This window comes from Monodelphis domestica, chromosome 1 (assembly GCF_027887165.1).
Source record: "Monodelphis domestica isolate mMonDom1 chromosome 1, mMonDom1.pri, whole genome shotgun sequence".
In the NCBI taxonomy this organism is placed as follows: Eukaryota; Metazoa; Chordata; class Mammalia; order Didelphimorphia; family Didelphidae; genus Monodelphis; species Monodelphis domestica.
Window position 1 is genome coordinate 555,995,003 of NC_077227.1, and position 22,324 is coordinate 556,017,326.

The window sequence follows — 22,324 nt, forward strand, 5'->3', positions numbered from 1 at the left end:
AAAAATGACACTTTCTCTTCAGAATTATAGTTTTAGAAGAATATCTTATGCGAAACTACTAATAATATCCATAGAAGTAGTTTTTCTATTAAGGATATAATTTTCAAATGGTTATTTCCAATCTTTACTATACTCCTCAAACTGTACTTTAATCCCTTTGTAAAATAAATTGTCATCACATCATTTGGAAGAAGAATCCATAATACTCAGCGCACTGAAATTCATGCCAGTTTCTGTCCAATTTAAAATTCAGAGGAAAACCACCACAGGGAAGAAAACTTTACAACATGAAAGAAAAAACAACAACTTTTAATCACAAAGCTTTCTGAAGTTCTTGATGGTTCAAGCAATTTAATGATGACTCTCAATTTTAATACAACCTGAAGTACTTCTATAAGAAATCCTATATATTTAAAAAAACTTTTTTTAATAAACCTTTACCTTCTATCTTGGAATCAATACTGTAATATTGGTTCCAAGGCAGAAGAGTTTTAAGGGCTAGGCAATGGGGGTCAAGTGACTTGCCCAGCTCACACACCTATGAAGTGTCTGAGGTCAGATTTGAACCTAGGACCTCCAGTCTCTAGGCCTGACTCTCAATCCACTGAGCCACCCAGCTGCCCCACCCCCTATATTTTCTTAATTGCATGTGGCTATTTTAATTTTGAGATAGAAGAGTTTGGCAAAGTGATTCATCTTGTGTTTCTTGTTCTACTTTGCATTTTACTTGGAATACTGAGAGAAACCTTATTTCAATCTTGAATCAAAATAGCTAAGTGTTGAAGATTTCTTACACACACACACACACACACACAGCCATAATCATACTTTTGGGGGCATTTTATTCTTCTTTCTTGTTTATTCTTTTCCTTATCCAAGAAGCCCCAGAGTTAATAAATTTATAACTAAACTTAAGAACAGTTATGAAGTACAGTAAAAAGTGACATGTAGATAAATAAGCCTTGGAAAAGTAAAAATTATAGGTGATATGAGAGATATGTAGATAATATAGAGCAGAAAATGCAGAACAGGTCCCTAAATCTTAATCTATAATCTTCTTTTCAGAGTCTGATGTTAAAATGGCATATATTCATTTTTTAAAAAGGAACTAAGTGATTCCACCTCTGATGTATGCGGTTTGTGTGACCTTGAGCAAGTCTCTTGACTGTACTAGGCTTCAAGTTCCTCATCTATTAACTGAGGAGACTTACTTAGAATGCTAGTTCTTTCAGTTTTATATCTATATTAGTTCAATACTACATTATAGATACAGTTGGATGAGAAAAACAAAACCTTCAAAATATAAACTAGTTAAGAATTATACTTCAAAATAAATATTTTATTTCTTCGCCCAATTTCATGTAAAAACAAATTTTAACATTCACTTTCAGAAATTTTGAGTTCAAAATTCTCTCCCTTTTACTTTCTCCTTCCTCCTTCCCTGAGATAGTAGTAAGCAATATGATATAGGTTAAAAATGCACAGTCATGTAAATTATTTTTCTATATTAGTCACTTGTGGAAGAAAACAAACAAAAATGAATTAAGTGAAAGATAGTAGGCTTTGATCTGCATTCATACTTCATCAGTTCTTCCTCTGAAAGTGTACGGCACTTTTCATGAGTTCTTTGGGATTATCTTGGATCACTATATTACTGAAAATAGATAAGTCATTCACTGTTGCTTATAGTACAACACTGCTGTTATGTACAATGCTCTCCTGGTTCAGCTCATTTCTCTCTGCATCAGTTCATTTAAGTCTTACCAGGTTTTTCTGAAACTACCCTGCTCATCATTTTTTTTTACAGCACAGTACTAATCCCATCACAGTCTTATACCACACCTTGTACACAGCCATTCCCCAATTGATGAGCTTCCATTCAATTTCCAATTCCTTGCCACCATAAAAAGAGGGGCTATATCAGAAATCAACATGTATGCACCAAATGGTATAGCAACCAAATTTCTAAAAGAGAAACTAGTGGAATTGAAGGAGGAAATAGACAGTAAAACTATACTATTGGGAGACCTGAACCTACCACTATCAAATTTAGATAAATAAAATAAAAAAAAATAAGAAAGAGGTAAAAGATGTGAATGAAATCTTAGAAGAATTAGAGTTAATTGATATATGGAGAAAAATAAATAGGGAAAAAAGGAATACACCTTCTTTTCAGTAGCTCATGGCACATTCACAAAGATTGACCATCTACTAGGTCATAAAAACATGGCAAACAAATGTAAAAAAGCAGAAATAATAAATGCAACCTTTTCAGATCATAATGCAATAAAAATAATGATCAGTAAGGGTACATGGAGAGCCAAATCAAAAATTAATTGGAAATTAAATATGATTCTACAAAATTGTTTAGTTCTAAAATCATAGAAACAATTAATAATTTCATTGAAGAAAATGACAATGATGAGACATCCTTTCAAAATCTCTGGGATACAGCCAAAGCAGTACCCAGGGGAAAATTTATATCTTTGAGTTCATATATTAACAAATTAGGGAGGGCAGAGGTTAATGAATTGGACATGCAAATCAAAAAACTTGAAAGCAAACAAATTAAAAATCCCCAGAAGAAAACTAAATTAGAGAACCTAAAAATTAAGGAATGAATTAATAAAATCAATAGTAAAGAACTATTGAACTAATAAATAAGACTAGAAGCTGGTATTTTGAAAAAACAAATAAAATAGACAAAGTACTGGTCAATCTAATAACAAAAAGGAAAGAAGAAAACCAAATTAACAGTATCATAGATGAAAAGGGAGACCTCACTTCCAATGAAGAGGAAATTAAGGCAATCATTAAAAACTATTTTGACCAATTATATGGCAATAAATATGCCAATCTAGGTGATATGGATGAATATTTACAAAAATATAAATTGCCTAGATTAACAGAAGAAATAGAATTCTTAAAATATCCCATATCAGAAAAAGAAATTGAACAAGACATCAAAGAACTCCCTAAGAAAAAGTCCCCAGGGTCTGATGGATTCACAAGTGAATTCTATCAAACATTCAAAGAATAGCTAATTCTAAAGATATAATAAGCAAATAGGGAGTACTACCAAATTCCTTTTATGACAAAAATATGATACTGATTCCAAAGCCAGGCAGGTCAAAAACAGAGAAAGAAAACTATAGACCAATCTCCTTAATGAACATAGATGCAAAAATCTTAAATAGGATACTAGCAAAAAGACTCCAGCAAGCCATCACGAGGTTTATTCACTATGATCAGGTGGGATTTAGACCAGGAATGCAAAGATGGTTCAATGTTAGGAAAACCATCCACAAAATTGACCATATCAACAAGCAAACCAACAAAAATCACATGATTATCTCAATAGATGCAGAAAAAGCCTTTGACAAAATACAAGACTCATTCCTATTGAAAACACTATAAAGTATAGGAATAGAAGGGTCTTTCCTAAAAATAATAAACAGTATTTATCTAAAACCATCAGCCAACATCATTTGCAATGGGGATAAACTAGATGCATTCCTAATAAGATCAGGAGTGAAACAAGGATGTTCATTATCACCGCTATTATTTAACATTGTAATAGAAACACTAGCAGTAGCAAGTAGAGAAGAAAAAGAAACTGAAGGTATTAAAATTGGCAATGAGGAGACCAAGCCATCACTCTTTGCAGATGATATGATGGTCTACTTAAAGAATCCTAAAGAATCAACCAAAAAGCTAGTTGAAATAATCAACAACTTTAGCAAAGTGCAGGATACAAAATAAACCCGTATAAGGCATCAGCATTTCTATATATTTCCAACACATTTCAGCAGCAAGAATTAGAAAGAGAAATTCCATTTAAAATCACCCTAGACAATATGAAATACTTAGGAATCTATCAGCCAAGACAAACACAGGAACTATATGAACACAACTACAAAACACTCTCCACACAATTAAAACTAGATCTAAACAATTGGAAAAACATTAACTGCTCATGGGTAGGAGGAGCTAACATAATAAAAATGACCATCCTACCCAAACCTATTTATTTATTTTGTGCCACACCCAATGAACTACCAAAAAACTTTTTTACCGAATTAGAAAAAAACATCATAAAGTTCATTTGGAAGAACAAAAGATCAAGGATATCCAGGGAAATAATGAAAAAAAAAATACAAAGGAAGGTGGCCTTGCAGTCCCAGATCTCAAACTATACTATAAAGCAGTGGTCATCAAAACAATTTGGTACTGGTTACGAGACAGAAAGGAGGATCAATGGAATAGACCTGGGGTAAGTGACCTCAGAAAGACAGCCTATGACAAGCTGAATGATTTTTTGGACAAAAATCCACTATTTGATAAAAACTGCTAGGAAAATTGGAAGACAGCGTAGGAGAGATTAGGTTTGGATCAACAACTCACACCCTACACTGAGATAAACTCAGAATGGGTGAATGACTTGAACATAAAGAAAGAAACTATAAATAAATTATGTGAACACAGAATAATAGTATACATGTCAGAACTTTGGGATAGGAAAGATTTTAAAACCAAGCAAGACTTAGAAATAGTCACAAAATGTAAAATAAATAATTTTGATTACATCAAATTAAAAAGGTTTTATACAGACAAAACCAATGTAACCAAAATTAGAAGGGAAGTAACAAATTGGGAAACAATCTTCGTAACAAAAACCCTCTGACAAATGCTGCAGTCAGGGTACAGCCCCACTCGCAACTACAGGGTTCCCGACTGGTTGTGAACGATCAATCAAAATAAATAACATAAAATAAATAACAAACGGAAGACAGCTTAATCATTACGGCCATGAGACTGCTTTGCATCTGACAGCTGCTCCGACATTCCCAGGCTTGGGATTTATTTTATATCCATATTCTTGGCATGCAGATACACAAAATCAAAGAGAGATAATTGGAAAAGTGATACTTTAACTTTTAACAAATTACTTGATTAACATTCTATATTTTTGTATTGTGATTACAGACAGAATAAAGGTTGCACACAAGATAAATGATTTTGTCACAGGTGGCTTACTAGGGAGTTTGAGTTACTGATTTGTGTAATTGAGTCACTGAGGCATATTGAAGCTTAGTGTACCTGGACTGTACCTGTACATATTGTATGGGCCTCTATGATTGATTTGTGTGCTGGCTTCATGAGAAAGTTTTGGGCTTGGCCTGTAGCTGCAGTTTCCCTGGGAATTATGCACCTAAATAAGAGTTAACCCATGACAGGCTTTTGGGATTGGGTTTGAGGGTCTGATCTTTTGGTGATGTTTTGGAGAATTAGGGTACATGTGTTTTGCTCTTGTATTATTTATTTTGAGATTAGGGGGAATAATAATCATGTCAATTCATAGGTAAGGGGCACTGATGAAAGGTGTCATGCAAGGGGAATAGAGTGGGCACATCTCACCAAGGACCACTCTGTGGTCTCCCCAGCTACCACATGTGACTCTGTCAAGACACTGGGACTGATGGCCCCCAGCCGACAAAGGTCTAATTATTGACTGTGGAGGAGCTCAGGCTTGAGATCTCAGACTGCTTCCCTTTGGACTGTCACGCAGTGAGTGAAAAGGCTGCCTACCTTTCCTTGGCTTTTCTGGAGGCACTAGCCTTGGAAAGTATCCTCATCTTGGAGGAGGCCTCAGTGGCGGGAAGCCTTTTTAATTTTAATCCTCTGGGCCCCCCCTTGCTGGGGCCTCTGAATTTCTGCCTGGTTCAGACCAGGCCAGAGCAGCTATCTCTCTATTTCTTTCATTTCCTTAATTTCTTCTATTTGTAAATAAACTACCATAAACGCCATTTTGATTTGAGTAATTCATTGGAATTTAGTAATTAAATCCCTGGCGACCAACTTTCAAATATTCAGTCTAACCATATTTTTTACCCTTTACAGTACACAGATACTACTGATCATTTTAAGGAAAGCACCATTTATTCTTATGCTCTCTAGTGTTCTTTTTCTTATATAAAGGTTTTTGCTGTATCTATTGAGATAACTATATGATTTCTGTTGATTTTGTTATTAATACGGTCAATTATGTTGATGGTTTTCCTAATACTGAATCTGCCCTGAATTCTTGGTATAAATCCCACCTGGTCATAGTGTATGAACCTCGTGATAAATTGCTGTAATTTCCTTGCTAGGATTTTATTTAAAAATTTTTAAATTAATATTCATTAGGGAAATTGGTCTATAGTTTTTTCTCTGTTTATTTTTGCTCTTTTCTTCCTGGTTTAGGTTTCGTCACAATATTTGGAATCATAAAAGGAATTTAGTAGGATTCTTTTTTTGCCTATTTTTCCAAATAGTTTATATAGTATTAGAATTAATTGTTCTTCAATTGTTTGAAAGTATTAACTTGTGAATCCATCTGGCTGGTAATTTTTTCTTAGGGAGTTAACTGATGGCTTGTTCAATTTTTTTTCGAAGATGGGGTTGAGTATTCTATTTCTTGTTCTGTAAATCTAGGCTTGACATTTTTGTAAATATTCCCCCATTTTGTTTTAATTGTCAGATTTATTAGCATACAATTGGGCAAAACAGCTCCTAATATTTACTTTAATTTTCTCTTCATTGGTGGTGAATTCATTCTTTACATTTTTGATTTTTGATAATTTGGTTTTCTTCTCTCCTTTTTTTAAATTAACCAAAGGTTTCATCTATTTCATTTTATTTTTTCATAAAACCAGATCCTAGTTTTATTAATTAGTTCAACTGTTTTCTTACTTTTAATTTTATTAACTTTTCTTTTGATTTTCAGGACTTCAAATTTGATGCTTAATTGGAGATTTAAAATTTGTTCTTTTTTTTTAGTTGTTTGCCCAATTCATTGATCTACTCTTTCTCTTTTTTTATTTAGAGATATAACTTTCCCCCTCGACACTGTTTTAGTTATAGCCTATAAATTCTGTTATGTTATCTCCTTTTTATCATACTCTTTAATTAAAATTGTTTCTATGACTTGTTCTTTGGCCTACTCATTCTAAAGAATCAGATTACTTAGGTTCCAATTAAGCTAAAACAAACAAACAAACAAACAAACCCTTCACTTACATCTTAGAATCAATACTAAATATTGGTTCCAAGGCAGAAGAGTGGTTAGGGTTAGGCAATATGATCTAATACATGGCAAATTTTTTGTAGGTGTTATAACTGAGACAAGGGCATATTCCTTTATATTTCAATTCAATTTTTTTCCCAGAAGTCTATCACATCTAAATTTTCTAAAATTCTATTCACCTTCTTAACCTTTTTTTCTTTTTCTTTTTAAATTAGAATTATCTAATTCTGAGAGAAGAAACTTGAGGTCCCCCACTAGCATAGTTTTATTATCTATTTCTCCTCTGCAACTCATTTAATTTCTCCTTTAAAAATCTGGATCCTATACCATTTGATACATATTTGCTTAGTATTGAAATTTCTTCATTGTTTATGGTACCCTTTGGCAAGATATCGTTTCCTTCTTTATCTCTTTTAATTAGATCTTTCTTCATTTTCCCTTTGTCTGAGATTATGATTGCTACTCTTTTATAAACCTTTACCATCTGTCTTAGAATCAATAATGTTTGTTGGTTCCAAAACAGAAGAGTGGGAAAAAGGATAGGCAATGGAAAGTAAGTGATATGTTCAGGATCACACAGCTAGGAAGTATTTGAAGCCAGCTTTTTTTTTTTTTACTTCATCTGAAGCATAACAGATTCTGCTCTAGCTCCTTACCTTTATTCTGTGTGTTTCTCTGTGCTTCAAATATGTTTCCTGTCAACAGTATTTTTAGAATTCTGTTTTTTAATCCATTTTATCCACTTCCATTTTATCGAGGTTTTTTTTAAGTTTTACATACATTTACAGTTATAATTAACTGTTTATTTCCTGCTCTCCTATTTCTCCCCACTTACCCTTTTTTCTCTACTCTTCTACCCTGTTCTTCATCATGTGTTTTTTTTTTTTTATGACTACTGACTCCCCCAATGTGCCCTCACTTCTATCAGTCTTTAAAGCTCTTTCTTTTATCCTTCTTCCTCCAACTTCCCTAGGGTAAGATAGATGTTTATATCCAACTGAGTGTACATATTATTGAGCCAATTCTAATGAAAACAAATTTCAAGCACTGTTTGCCACCCTGTCATCTTTCTTTCTTGACTTATTTTTATGATTACTCCATTCTATTTCTCTCTTTTCCTAGTGCAATCCTCTATATCAGCCTTCAATTTCACTTTTTTGGATATCATTCCATTTGGGTATCAGTTCAGACCCATACCTTATGTCTATGTATATTCCTTCTAATTGCCCTAATATTGATGAATTTTTTTATTTAAAAATTTTATTTAGAATATTTTTTCATGGTCCTATGACTTATGATTTTTCCCACCCCTCTTCCCTCTCCACTCCGAGAGCTGACGAGCAATTCCACTGGGTAATACATGTATCATTGTTCAAAACTTATTTCCATGTTATTCATATTTGCAATGGAGTGATCTTTTAACCTCAAAACACTAATAATATTCCCATCAAACTACAAGATGGATCATATGTTTTTCCCCTGCATTTTTGCTCCCACAGTTCTTTCTCTGGATGTGGATAGTGCTCTTTCTCATAAGGCTCTCAGGATTGTCCTTGCTGCTAGTAGAAAAGTCTACTGCATTCGATTATGCCACAGTGTATCAGTCTCTGTATACAATGTTCTCCTGGTTCCGTTCTTTTTGCTCTAAATCAATTCCTGGAGAACTTTCCAGTTCACGTGGAATTCCTCTAGTTCATCATCCCTTTCAGGATAATAGTATTCTATCACCATCAGATACCACAATTTGTTCAGCCATTCCCCAATAGATGGACACCCCCTCATTTTCCATTTTTTGCTACCATAAAGAGTGAGGCTATAAATATTTTTGTACAAGTCTTTTTCCTTATTATCTCTTTAGGGTACAAACCCAGTAGTAGTATGGCGGGATCAAAGGGCAGGCATTCTTTTAAAGTTCTTTAGGCATAAGTCCAAATTGCCCTCCAGTATTGATGAAATTCTAAAAAGTTACAAGTATTATCTTTCTGTATAGAAATATAAATAGTTTAGCCTTATACATTCCCTTATGTTTTCTCTTTCCTGTTTATGATTTTATGCTTCTCTTGAGTCTCATAGTTGAGAACCAAATTTTCTGTTCAGCTCTGATCTTTTTGTTAGGATGTCTGAGAGTCTTTAATTTTACTAAATATCAATCCTCCCCATCCACCCCGACAAAAAAGATTATAATTAGTTTTGCTGGGTAGGTGATTCCTGGTTGTAATCCTTTGCCTTCTGGAATATTATATTCTAAGCCCTCCAAACTTTTAATGTAAAATCTGTAAATCTTGTGTTATCCTGATAGTGGCTCCATGATATTTGAATTGTTTCTTTCTGGCTATTTGTGGTATTCTCCTTGACCTTAGATCTCTGGAATTTGGCTATAATATTCCTGGGAGTTTTCATTTTGAGATCTCTTTCAGGAAATGTTCGGTCTTTGGATTCTTTTAATTTCATTTTATTCTCTTGTTCAGGATTATCACGGAAGATTTCTTATGATGCCAAGGCTGTTTTTGATCATGGTTTTCAGGTAATCCAATAATTCCTAAATGATCTCCCCTGGATGTACTCTCTAGGTAAGTTGTTTTTCCAATGATATGTTTCACATTTCCCCCCTTTTTTTTCTTATTCTTTTGGTTTTGTTTTATGTTTCTTGGTGTCTCGTGTTATCATTAGCTTCGATTTGCCCAAGTCAAATTTTTCAGGAATTCTTTTGTTCAGTATGCATTTGAACCCCCTTTTCTATTTGACCAGTTCTAATTTTTAAGGAATTGTTCCTCCGGGAAATTTTTGCCTAATTTTCCTCATTTTTTGGTGCTTTCTTTACCAAACTGTTGACTTTTTTTTCTTGATTCTCTTGAATTACTCTCATATGTTTTCCACATTTTTTTTCCTAGTTCTCTTATTTGATTGTTAAAGACCCTTTGGAGTTCTTTCAGGAGATCTTTTTGGACCTGAGTCCAATGCACAATTTTCCCTTTGACACTTTGCAGGTTGTTATTATGTCAATTTTTTCCTCTTCTAAGTTTGTGCTTTGATCTTCCCTGTTACCATTTTAACACTTTACAGTTCTTTTTTTGGCTTATTTTTTCCTAGTCTATTTAGTATTATTTCACCTTATATTAAAATTGGGTTTTGCTCCTGGATTTGAAAGGGTACTGTTTCCAATTTCTTGTGCCAGGGTTCTACTTAAAGAATTCTGGAGATTTGGCTAAAACATTTATAAATTCCCCAAAGTAGTAGCAAAAAAAATCCCAACAACCCCACCTTCAAATCATTTTTGTTGTTATTTAGCCATTTTTCAGTCATGTCCAATTCTTTGTCACCTCATTTGTAGTTTCCTTGGCAAAAATCTTGGAGTAGTTTGCCATTACATTCTCCAACCTATTTTACAGATTAAGTAAAGTGACTTGCCCAGTCACACTGCTGATAAATATCTAAGGCCAGAGTTGAATCGGGGAAGAGGAGTTTTCTTAACTGCAAGCTCAGTACTCCATCCACTGTGCCACTTAGCTGCTCCTCCAGATCATTAGGCATTCTATATATTATTGGAAAAACTCAGGAGATATACAGAGAAGTTCCATTCAAAATGATTATAGAATATATGAAATGTATGGTAGTCTACTTATCAAGATACATCTACAGGAACTAGATGAATAAAACCATAAAACAATCTTTACAGACACAAAAGAAAAACTAAATAATTAGAGAAAGATTAATTATTGCTCATGGATTGGCCATGCCATCAATAATAAAAATGATCACACTTTCTAAATCACTTATTCACTGCCAAACCATTCAAATTGTGAAAGGATTACTTTATATATCAAGAAAAGTAATAATAAAATTTATCTGGAGGAACATAAGGTTAAATATCTCAAAAAAAATACTGCAAAAATAAGGGGTGTGGTACGAGTGAAAGGGACCCAGCACTATTAGATCTCAAAGTATTCTAAAAATCAAAATTATATGATACTGGTTAAAAAAATAGAAAAGTTGATCAACAGAACTGATTAAACACATAAGAATCAGAAGCAGATAAAAGTGATTACATATTATTAGAAAAACCCAGAGATCCTAATTTCTGGGGTAAAGACTAAGTGGTAGATAAAAACTACAGGGTAATCTGGAAAATATTCTATAAGAGTACTATAACATACCACCTACAACAATAAGCTTCTAAGATACATAAGACATAAAATACCCTATCATACAGAAGTTAAAGGAGCAAGGAAGGACATGCCTTTCTCAACTATGAAAAAGGGAGGAATTCTTGACCAAATGAGAGATAGAGATGATCATGGAAGATGAAAAAGAAAACTTTGTTTCCATAAATTGAAAATACTTTGGAACAAACAAAATCAATGCAGCTGAAATTCCTTAAATTGCAAACTAAAAGCATCCCTAACTATGAAAACTGTGCTTCTTTTTTTGCTTTCAGGCAACATTCTAGAAAGTATTATTAAAGGTATGATGTGCAAATATCTAGTAAAGGAAACAGGGATCACTAAGAGTTTAGCATAGCTTCATGAAGCAAAGGTTATATTAGACTAACTTCATTATGTAAGTAGTTGCTTCTGCATTTACCTCTTTTTTTGGGGGGGTATTATTTGATTGCCTTTAAGTGGTTTGGTTTCCGTTTGGCCCCTTCTACTGGCAAACTTGATGGAATATCATTTTAAACTAATTTTCTGAATGAGCCATTTTCATTTCTGAGAGTATATATGTGGGAAGTCTGAGCAAACAGATATATGATTAATATCTTTTTCAGGCTGTACTGCTTCAAATGTCCTTAAGATGTCCCATCTCATGAGAGCTGTACTGAAGCAGAATTAGTAAACAGGTAAAAAAAACAAATTGCAACAGTTGGAGATCAAAATTAACATACAATGAACAAAGAAACTGAATTCCAAGCTTGAATTTGTTGAATGATCACTTATCTAGAGTCCAACCACAGAATGTTTAATATTTTTATTACATGAGTTAAGACAGATTAATTATCAAAGGAAACTACTCATAAAGGGAAATATGAGGTTCTTAAAAATGGATTAATAAAGAGCTAGAGGCCAGATATATTGGTATAGATAAATAATATCAGAAAATAGCAGAAGTCATATCCAGGATTAATGACAAAGATGTTAGTAATCAGTATAAGGCCAGAGGTGAATGTTAAGAGCTGCTAAAGAGCCAACAGAGCTAAGAATCAAAATAAAAGTTAGAAGCCAGAAGGCAAAGTATAAAATCGAAACAAAAGTAGTAGTCATATGAGTCTGACATCAAGGGGTTAATGCCACCCCACATTACATGGCCATCATCTAATCACAACTTTTTTTTCCCCCTTTTCCAGAGACTATCTGGAGAGGGAAGAGGGGAGAAGGGGCAGTCTATGAGTTATATATATACTGGAGACTCATCTTTGCTGTAAGAAGTTCACTTCTCATCAACTTCAAATTTCTCATCCCTTTTTTGGTGTCCTATATCTTTGGAGACTCATTTAGATTATATAACCTATATTGGCATTCATTTGGACAGTTTATCTAGGGCTCTTTTGGACTTTAATTCCAATGGGAATTGTCTTAAGCCCTGGTAATTCAGGGTATTCTTTCTCTTTTTAGAGAAAAAAGATATATTGATTTTCACCTGTTGGGTGAGAGGTTGAGTTGTCATTTAATACAAGCTTTAAATTCCTGATGGGAAAGTGCCACAAGTTATGGAGATTATCTAGAATTAGATTTCCTTTCTGAGGAAAGTAGGTTTAAAAAAACACTTTTTAAAAAATCTAATTTTGATATTAATTGTTTGTTTGACTTTTATTGGGTGTTTCCCTTTTCCTAACAGTTCTTTGGTTTGGGAAAGGCCAGCATTAGTGTAGGTGTAAGACTTAGAGAAACTTGTAAAAGTTTCAGATTGAGCTAACAAATCAGCTTAAGCTCTTTCATATTGTTTCTTTGTCTTTTCCATTGAGTCTTTCTTTAAAAAATACTGAAAAGGTGGAAAGAAGAAGACTGTTCTCAATTCCCATTTCTCCATGAACTAGAAATGGTTAGCATGGGCAAAGAACATGGTAGTTGTATGCAGTTTCACTAGGCCTGACAGAAAAGATCCTAGTTAGAGTGGGTTTTCCCAGATCAAGAGATGATGCAGCCAACCAGAGTACAGGGGCACATCCTGCAGAAGCACACAGCAGAAACCTATATGCATACCAACTTGGCTAGAGAGGAGGGATCTCAGATCTTATGGCCTGTCCTATGGATAACTCCAAGCAAAGGAGTTCCCCATATTTAAAGTACTGGCAACTGACCTTTTAGAAGGAGATGTTTCCTAAAAAGAGGTCAAGGATTACAAACAAGGATCCTGTATTTAAGTATCTAAAATTATATCACGCAGATGAGGGTGTTCCAGTCATTAGTATAGTATCTGGCACATAGCGGGCTCTTAAATACTTGACTGACTGGCAGTGGCAAAAGAACTGGATCTTAGCACACTGCCTCCCCCAAACTCCCAACTCTCACCCTGAGGAACTTAGGGCAAGTATAGTGAGCAGAGGACTATTCCTTTAGTAATCCCAAAAATATATTCATGTTTTGGAGGTAGGAATAATAACAAGGTGATACTATAAGTCTTGAGAGTACACTGAAAAAAGGCTCATAAGGAATATCAAAGGGTTAATCTAATATCAATTACAAATTCAGTCTACTTGAATTTTTGCATTTGTTTATGTGCTCCTTTAAACCCTTTTTAATGATCTGGATTTTCTCTTGGGTGAAATAAAGGCCAATCTGGCTATATCCATTGCAATCCTGCTTAACTATATTAAAGCTAGTATAACACATTTGGGAAAATCATAGATAAAAGCCAAATGTAAGGTAAATTTAGACATGTTCCTGGAGTAGTTCCATGTTGGGACAACAAACTCAACAGACATACCAATTCTAATGGGACAAGGACTAGAATTGAAAACATGGTCTGTACTATCCCAGAATACTGGAAGTTCTTAAGCCATAATTTACAGAAAATAGAAGTGAAAATAACAATAAGTAGTATATGTTTGCACTGAATATATATAAAACTTTTATAATGTAAACAAGCTTTATATTTTTTTATTACGAAATGTGTAATAATAAATAGCTACCATTTACAAAGTACTTTAAGGTTTACAAATATGTATAAAAAATTTAATTTTATCCTTCTGTGAACCTTGGGAGACAAGGGCTATTATTATCTTCATTTTACAGATTAAAAAAGCAGAGAAATGCAGATATTACGTGACATTCTCATGGCCACATGGCTAGTGATTCTGGCCAACTATAAACTCAGATTTTCCTGACTCCTGGTCTAAAGCTCTAACTACTGAGCAAACTGAGAATGGTACACAAAGGTGAGTCTCTAATTATATTGTGGACTCAAGTAGATTCATTTATTATCTCAGAGGAAAATTCAAACTGCCTCATCTCAAATGCCTTTCCATTTCATAATATTAGAATATTCTGAATAATTCTTGGACACAATCATATTAGTACAACCTATACTGCTGCTGTTGAAATAACGATTTATTTTTTCCATCAATTCAGCAGATGCCTTGTACATAGGCAAAACTAGCCTAAACATAAGTGTAGCCTGCACTAGAAACCTTCAGGTAATATCAAGAACAGATGAAAACTTAACATTTAAATATATGTGCTTCAGAATGAGAAAAAACAAATCTCTATTTGGTAGTTTCCTTATATTAAGTATCCTTTAAAAAACAAAATAGACAAAGCAATAAATCTAATAAAAATTTTAATGTAATAATATTTAGTATACTTTAAACTTTAAAAAGGTTTCTTAATGACCAGTTCTTTAAACTCTTTACCTTCTGTGTCATCAGGGCTATCAGACTTTTCTGATTTTCTGTTATCAGTAAATTCTAGAGAACATGGCACATATCCATCAGGTGGCAGGCTTACTGTGTACACTTTTTTCCTGGGTTGATTCTTATTTTCATCATCTATAAGAAAGAAATATGATTATTTTTAATTTAAGTTATAAATCTAATTGGTTGTTTATTCCATCTAAAAATTATTATGGAGCAAAGTATATCATATATATCAGCATTATAGTGGCTTTTGTAATTAAAGCCATTGAAGGCACTAATTTAATAATTAACAAGTATTATAATTAAGGAATTTCATGATCCAAACATTTTGTGATGAGATCAAATCATCTATTTATATATCCAGAAAAGCAGATCAATCAACAGCTTCTTAAATATACATCCCACCTATAACATAAAATTATAACAATATGTGACATTTTCACATGTATACTGTAAAAAAAATGATGATGGTAAGCTACATAAAATAAAATATTTAGATGGAAAAACTGTTCAATATAGGGTTAAAACTGAATCAGATACTTTTTTTTAACATTATTTTATTTGGTCATTTTCACACATTATTCATTGGAAACAAAGATAATTTTCTCCCCCCCCCCACTCCCCTACCCCTCCCATAGCTGACACACGGTATGACATGTGTCCTTGATTCGAACCCATTTACATGTTGTTGGTATTTGCATTAGGGTGTTCATTTAGAGTCTCTCCTCAGTCATGTCCCCTCCACTCCTGTAGTCAAGCAGTTGCTTTTCCTCGGTGTTTTTACTCACACGATGTGTCCTTTGCTTGTGGCTAGTGTTTCTTCTTTTAGATCCCTGCAGAATATTCAGGGACGTTGTATTGACACTAATGGAGAAGTCCATTACTTTCGATTGTACCACAGTGTTTCAGTCTCTGTGTACAATGTTTTCCTGGTTCTGCTCTTTTCGCTTTGCATCACTTCTTGGAGGTTGTTCCAGTCTCCATGGAATTCCTCCACTTTATTATTCCTTTTAGCACAATAGTATTCCATCACCAACATATACCACAATTTATTCAGCCATTCCCCAATTGAAGGGCATCCCCTCATTTTCCAATTTTTGGCCACCACAAAGAGCGCAGCTATGAATATTCTTGTACAAGTTTTTTTCCTTATTATCTCTTTGGGGTACAAACCCAGCAGTGTTATGGCTGGATCAAAGGGCAGACAGTCTTTTATCACCCTTTGGGCATAGTTCCAAATTGCCCTCCAGAATGGTTGGATCAGTTCACAACTCCACCAGCAATGAATTAATGTCCCTACTTTGCCACATCCCCTCCAGCATTCATTACTTTCCATAGCTGCCATGTTAGCCAATCTGCTAGGTGTGAGGTGATACCTCAGAGTTGTTTTGATTTGCATCTCTCTGATTATAAGAGATGTAGAGCACTTTTTCATGTGCTTATTAATAGTTTTGACTTCTTTGGCTGAAAACTGCTCATTTATCAATTGGAGAATGGTTTGATTTTTTGTACAATTGATTTAGCTCTTTATAGATTTGAGTAATTAGACCTTTGTCTGAGGTTTTTGTTATGAAGATTATATCCCAATTTGTTGCTTCCCTTCTCACTTTGGTAACATTGGTTTGGTTTGTATAAAAACTTTTTAATTTGATGTAATCAAAATTATTTATTTTACATTTTGTGACTCTTTCTATGTCTTGCTTGGTTTTAAAGTCTTCCCCTTCCCACAGGTCTGACATGTATACTATTCTGTGTTCACCTAATTTGATTATAGTTTCCTTCCTTATGTTCAAGTCATTCACCCATTCTGAATTTATCTTGGTGTAGGGTGTGAGGTGTTGATCCAAACCTAATCTCTCCCACACTGTCTTCCAATTTCCCAGCAGTTTTTATCAAATAGTGGATTTTTGTCCAAAAAGCTGGGATCATTCGGCTTGTCATAGGCTGTCTTTCTGAGGTCACTTACCCCAAGTCTATTCCATTGATCCTCCTTTCTGTCTCTTAGAGAGTACCAAACTGTTTTGATGAACATTGCTTTATAATAGTTTGACATCTGGGACTACAAGGCCACCTTCCTTTGTATTTATTTTCATTATTTCCCTGGATATTCTTGATCATTTATTCTTCCGAATGAACTTTGTTATGGTTTTTTCTAAATAAAAAAAAATTTTTTTGGAAGTTCAATAGGTATTAGCACTAAATAGATAAATAAATTTGGGTAGGATGGTCATTTTTATTGTATTGGCTTGACCTACCCATGAGCAGTTGATGTTTTTCCAATTGCTCAGGTCTAGTTTTAGTTGTATGGAGAGTGTTTTGTAGTTGTGTTCATATAGTTCCTTTGTTTCCGGAGATAGATTCCTAAGTATTTTATTTTGTCTAAGGTGATTTTGAATAGGATTTCTCTTTCTAATTCTTGATGCTGAGCTGTGTTGGAAATATACAGAAATGCTGATGACTTATGCGGGTTTATTTTGTATCCTGCAATTTTGCTAAAGTTGTTGATTATTTCGACTAGCTTTTAGGTTGATTCTCTAGGATTCTTTACGTAGATCATCATATCATCCGCAAAAAGCAATAACTTGGTCTCCTCCTTGCCTATTTTAATGCCTTCGATTTCTTTTTCTTCTCTAATTGCTACTGCTAGTGTTTCTAGTACAATGTTAAATAATAGAGGTGATAATGGGCATCCTTGTTTTACTCCTGATCTTATTGGGAATGCATCTAGTTTATCCCCATTGTAGATGATGTTTGCTGATGGCTTTAGATATATACTGTTTATTATTTTTAGGAACAACCCTTCTATTCCTATGCTTTCTAGTGTTTTTAATAAGAAGGAGTGTTGTATTTTATCAAAGGCTTTTTCTGCGTCTATTGAGATAATCATGTGATTTTTGTTGGTTTGCTTGTTGATATGGTCAAGTATATGGATGGTTTTCTTAATACTGAACCAGTCCTGCATTCCTGGTATAAATCCTACTTGATCATAGTGAATGACCCTCCTTATCACTTGCTGGAGTCTTTTTGCTACTATCCTATTTAAGATTTTTGCATTTATATTCATTAGGGAGATTGGTCTATAATTTTCTTTCTCCATTTTTTACCTGCCTGGCTTTGGAATCAGTACCATGTTTGTGTCATAAAAGGATTTTGGTAGAACTTCCTCTTTACTTATTATATCAAATAGTTTGTATAGTATTGGGATTAGCTGTTCTTTGAATATTTGATAGAAATCACTTGTGAATCCATCTGGCCTTGGGGACTTTCTCTTAGGGAGTTCTTTGTTGACCTGTTGCATTTCTTTTTCTGATATGGGATTATTTAAGAATTCTATTTCTTCTTCTGTTAGTCTAGGCAATTTGTATTTTTGTAAGTATTCACCCATATAGCCTAGATTGGCATATTTATTGCCATATAATTGGGCAAAGAAGTTTTTAATGATTGCCTTAATTTCCTCTTCATTGGAGGAATGGTCCCTTTTCATCTATGATACTGTTAATTTGCTTTTCTTCTCTCCTTTTTTAAATTAGATTGACCAGTACTTTGTCTATTTTGTTTGTTTTCTCAAGGTACCAGCTTCTAGTCTTATTTATTAGTTCAATAGTTCTATCACTTTCGATTTTATTAATTTCTCCCTTAGTTTTTAGAATCTCTAGTTTGGTTTTCTTCTGGGGTTTTTTAATTTGTTCTCTTTCAAGTTTTTTGATTTGCATTTCCAATTCACTGATCTCTGCCCTCCCTAATTTGTTAATGTATGCACTCAGGGATATGAATTTTCCTCTGAGTACTGCTTTGGCTGTATCCAATAAGCTTTGAAAGGATGTTTCACCATTGTCATTTTCCTCAACGAAATTATTAATTGTTTCTATGATTGTTCTCTAACTAACCGATTTTGGAGTATCATATTATTTAATTTCCAATTAATTTTTTATTTGGCTCTCCATGTACCCTTACTGATCATTATTTTTATTGCCTTATGATCTGAAAAGGCTGCATTTATTATTTCTGCTTTTCTGTATTTGTATGCCATGTTTCTGTGACCTAGTGTATGGTCAATCTTTGTGAATGTGCCATGTGGTGCTGAGAAGAAGGTGTATTCCTTTTTGTCCTGATGTATTTTTCTCCATATGTCTATTAACTCTAATTTTTCTAAGATTTCATTCACTTCTTTTACCTCTTTCTTATTTATTTATTTGATTTATCTAAATTTGATAGTGATTGGTTCAGATCTCCCACTAATAAGGTTTTACTGTCTATTTCCTCCTTCAATTCTCCTAGTTTCTCAATTAGAAATTTGGTTGCTATACCATTTGGTGCATACATGTTTATTAGTGATATTTCCTCATTGTCTATAGTCCCTTTTAACAACACATATTAACCTTCCCTATCCCTTTTAATTAGGTCTATTTGTGCTTTGGCTTTGTCAGATATCATGATTGCAACTCCTGCCTTTTTTCTATCAGTTGAGGCCCAAAAGCTCATACTCCACCATTTAATTCTGACCTTGTGAGTGTCTACCCGCCTCATGTGTGTTTCTTGAAGACAACATATTGTAGGGTTTTGGATTCTAATACATTCTGCTATTCGTCTACGTTTTATGGGTGAGTTCATCCCATTCACGTTCAAAGTTATGATTGTCACTTGTGGATTCCCTGGCATTTTGATATCCTCCCCTAATTCTGACCTTTCTCCTTTAGCTATAACCTTTTAAACCAGTGATTTACTTTAAATCTGTCCCCCTAGTCCCTCCCTTGATATGCTTCCCTTTCTAGCCCCTCCCTTTGTGTTCCCTTCCCCTCCCCTTTCTCCTTCCCTCCCTTTTTGTGTTCACTCTCCCCCTACTCCCTTGGTTTTCCCTTCTCCCTTACCCTGTTGGATAAATTAGAATTCAAGATCCCAATGGATCTAGATGCTCTTTCCTCTCAGAGTTGATTTCACTGAGAGTAAGGTTTAAGTAAAAACTCTCTTCCTCTCCCTCTCCTTCTTAAAGGGGAATTCTTCCCCTCCCCTTCCAATGTGTATCTTTGTGTGAGAAAGATTATTCTATTTAGTTTTTTTTTCTCCTTTCTTTTTCTTGGAGTATATCTTAGTACCATCAACGATTCCCCCTTCCCTTTTTCTTTCTCCCCCCAACTTTCTCCATGTCGTCTTGATGCCCCAAACTTTCCCTATGCATAATTCTTCTTACTACTCTAATGATGCATACAATTTTTGAGAGTTACACATTACATTTTCCCCACATATTAATATATATAATTTGATATAAATGTAGTCCTTATAGAAGATAGTTTGAATAAAAGCAAAAGATAACATTTTTCTCCTTTTCCCTTTCCTTCATATTTACCTTTTCATGTTTCTCTTGCTCTTTGTGTTTGGATGTCAAATTTTCCACAGAGCTCTGGTCTTTTCTTTACGAATACTTGGAAATCTTGTATTTTGTTGAGTGCCCATACTTTCCCCTGGAAGTATATAGTCAGTTTTGATGGATAGCTAATTCTTGGTTGAAGATCCAGCTCTCTTGCCTTTCTAAATATCATGTTCCATACCTTACGGTCATTCAGAGTGAAAATTGGTAGGTCCTATGTGACCCTGATTGGTATTCCTATATATCTAAATTTTCTTTTTCTCGCTTCTTGTAAGATTTTTTCTTTTGCTTGGAAGCTTTGGAATTTGGCAATTACATTCCCGGGAGTTGTCTTTTGGTGATTTAGTGTAGAGGGTGTTCTGTGAACTCTTTCAATGCATATTTTGTCCCCTTGTTCTAGAATCTCTGGGCAGTTTTCTTTGATATCTTGTATTGTCAAGATTATTGTTTAATTCTGGCTTTTCTGGTAGGCCAATGATTCTCAGATTGTCTCTCCTTCCTCTGTTTTCCAGGTCTGTCACCTTGTCAGTGAGATATTTTATGTTATCTTCTAATTCCTTAGTCTTTTGACTTTGCTTTATTAATTCTTGCTCTTTTGTAAGATCATTGTCTTCCAGTTGCTTGATTCTGACCTTTAAAGACTGGTTTTCCTTTTCAGTTTGTACTGACCTGTTTTTTGAGGCTTCAAGCTGTTTCTGCATTTTCATATTTTGGTCCCTCAGATTGCTGAGTTCCTTTTGCATTATTTCCCATTTTTCCTGCTAGAAAGCTTCCATCTTTTTGACAATTTCCGATTTAAATTCTTCCAGAGCTTGTGGAGAATTTCCATTTCTTTTGGCAGGTTTTGGAGCATGTTTGTGTTTCCTCTTCTATTTTGTATTTTCACTCAATAAAATGTGTCCTAAGTCACCCCCTTCTTCTTGCTTTTCTTGGTATTTGGAGGCTGTTGCTCCTGTGCACTGTTTGCTATCTCTATGGTTTTTTTCTCTCCCCTTTCCAGTCAGAAATCTGAGTGAGGAGGGCTGGTTCTCAGTGTATGGCTCTAATTATAGAGGATTTAGCCCCAGGCAAATTCTCCGTTCTCTGCAGCTGCGCTGTCTTCCCAGGGAAGCCCAGGGTCTGTCCTCACCTGCCTGCCGGCGTTTTGGGTGTTACTGCTCTCAGGTGTGGGTCTTTGGTGTTTTTATTTAACTCCCAAGACCTGTGAGTGCCTCTTGCTCACTTCAGGGGATCCCTTCACGCACTTGTTGATTATAGTGCACTAGTTCTGGGTGCCCTCAATCTGAGTTCCCCTTGCCTGGCTGCCGGGGTTTTGGGTTTTACTACTCACAGGAGGGGGTCCTTAGTGTTCTTACTCAGGTCCCCAGACCTGGGGCTACCCGTTGTTCAGTTCTGGGGTGCCCCTCCCTCACTTGTTGATTCTGGCCAGTGCTGACTTAAACTCTGGCTCCATCGGCATGGTGGGTGGGGGGGAGGGTGGGTCAGCTTTTCATTCCTTATATTGTGGAAATGCCAGAGTCCCTCCTACCTTCAGTTCTGCACCTTAGTGTGGGGTCTCTCCGTTCTTATGACAATGGTTGTTTTTGTTTTTTTTTGGGGGGGGTCTTTTGAGGTCGTCTGTGTCGTTGGGTCTGAGGAGAGGAAGCCAGCCATGTCTACTCTGCAGCCATGCTTACCCAGAAGTCCCAGATACTTTTGGTAGAGGTAATCAAAAGTATCCTCAGTGATGAAGTAAAGTGAACTGCCCTTCAGGGGCAGGTGCAAGGATGCTAAAGAGACTCTTATGATATCATAAAAATGTAAAATATTTATTGAAATATATAAGGATAAATAAAGGATTTCTAATTCTAAGGGATTCAAAATCCACCAACAAAAAAAAAAACTCCCTGATTCCACAAGGAACCACTTCTCCTGTGTTTCACAGTCTACACTAATCCTCCCTGATCTGACTAACCCAAATTTATACTATCTAAATAAAAACTACCGCTATTATCCTTATAATTCTTAATTTTGCCTTCAAATTATAAAATAGCAAAGGCTA

General features: G+C 34.6%; 1 protein-coding gene across 3 annotated transcripts in view; it reads right to left on the bottom strand.

Moving 5' to 3' along the window:
- Positions 1 to 22,324, bottom strand: part of ERICH1 (glutamate rich 1) — a 114,514-nt gene that overhangs the window by 43,904 nt on the left and 48,286 nt on the right. For all 3 annotated transcript variants that reach the window (XM_007476215.3, XM_056813394.1, XM_056813395.1), the window contains one exon: positions 14,916 to 15,050. In XM_007476215.3, coding sequence (XP_007476277.2) covers positions 14,916 to 15,050 — 135 coding nt within the window. The remainder of the gene's footprint in view (positions 1 to 14,915; positions 15,051 to 22,324) is intronic.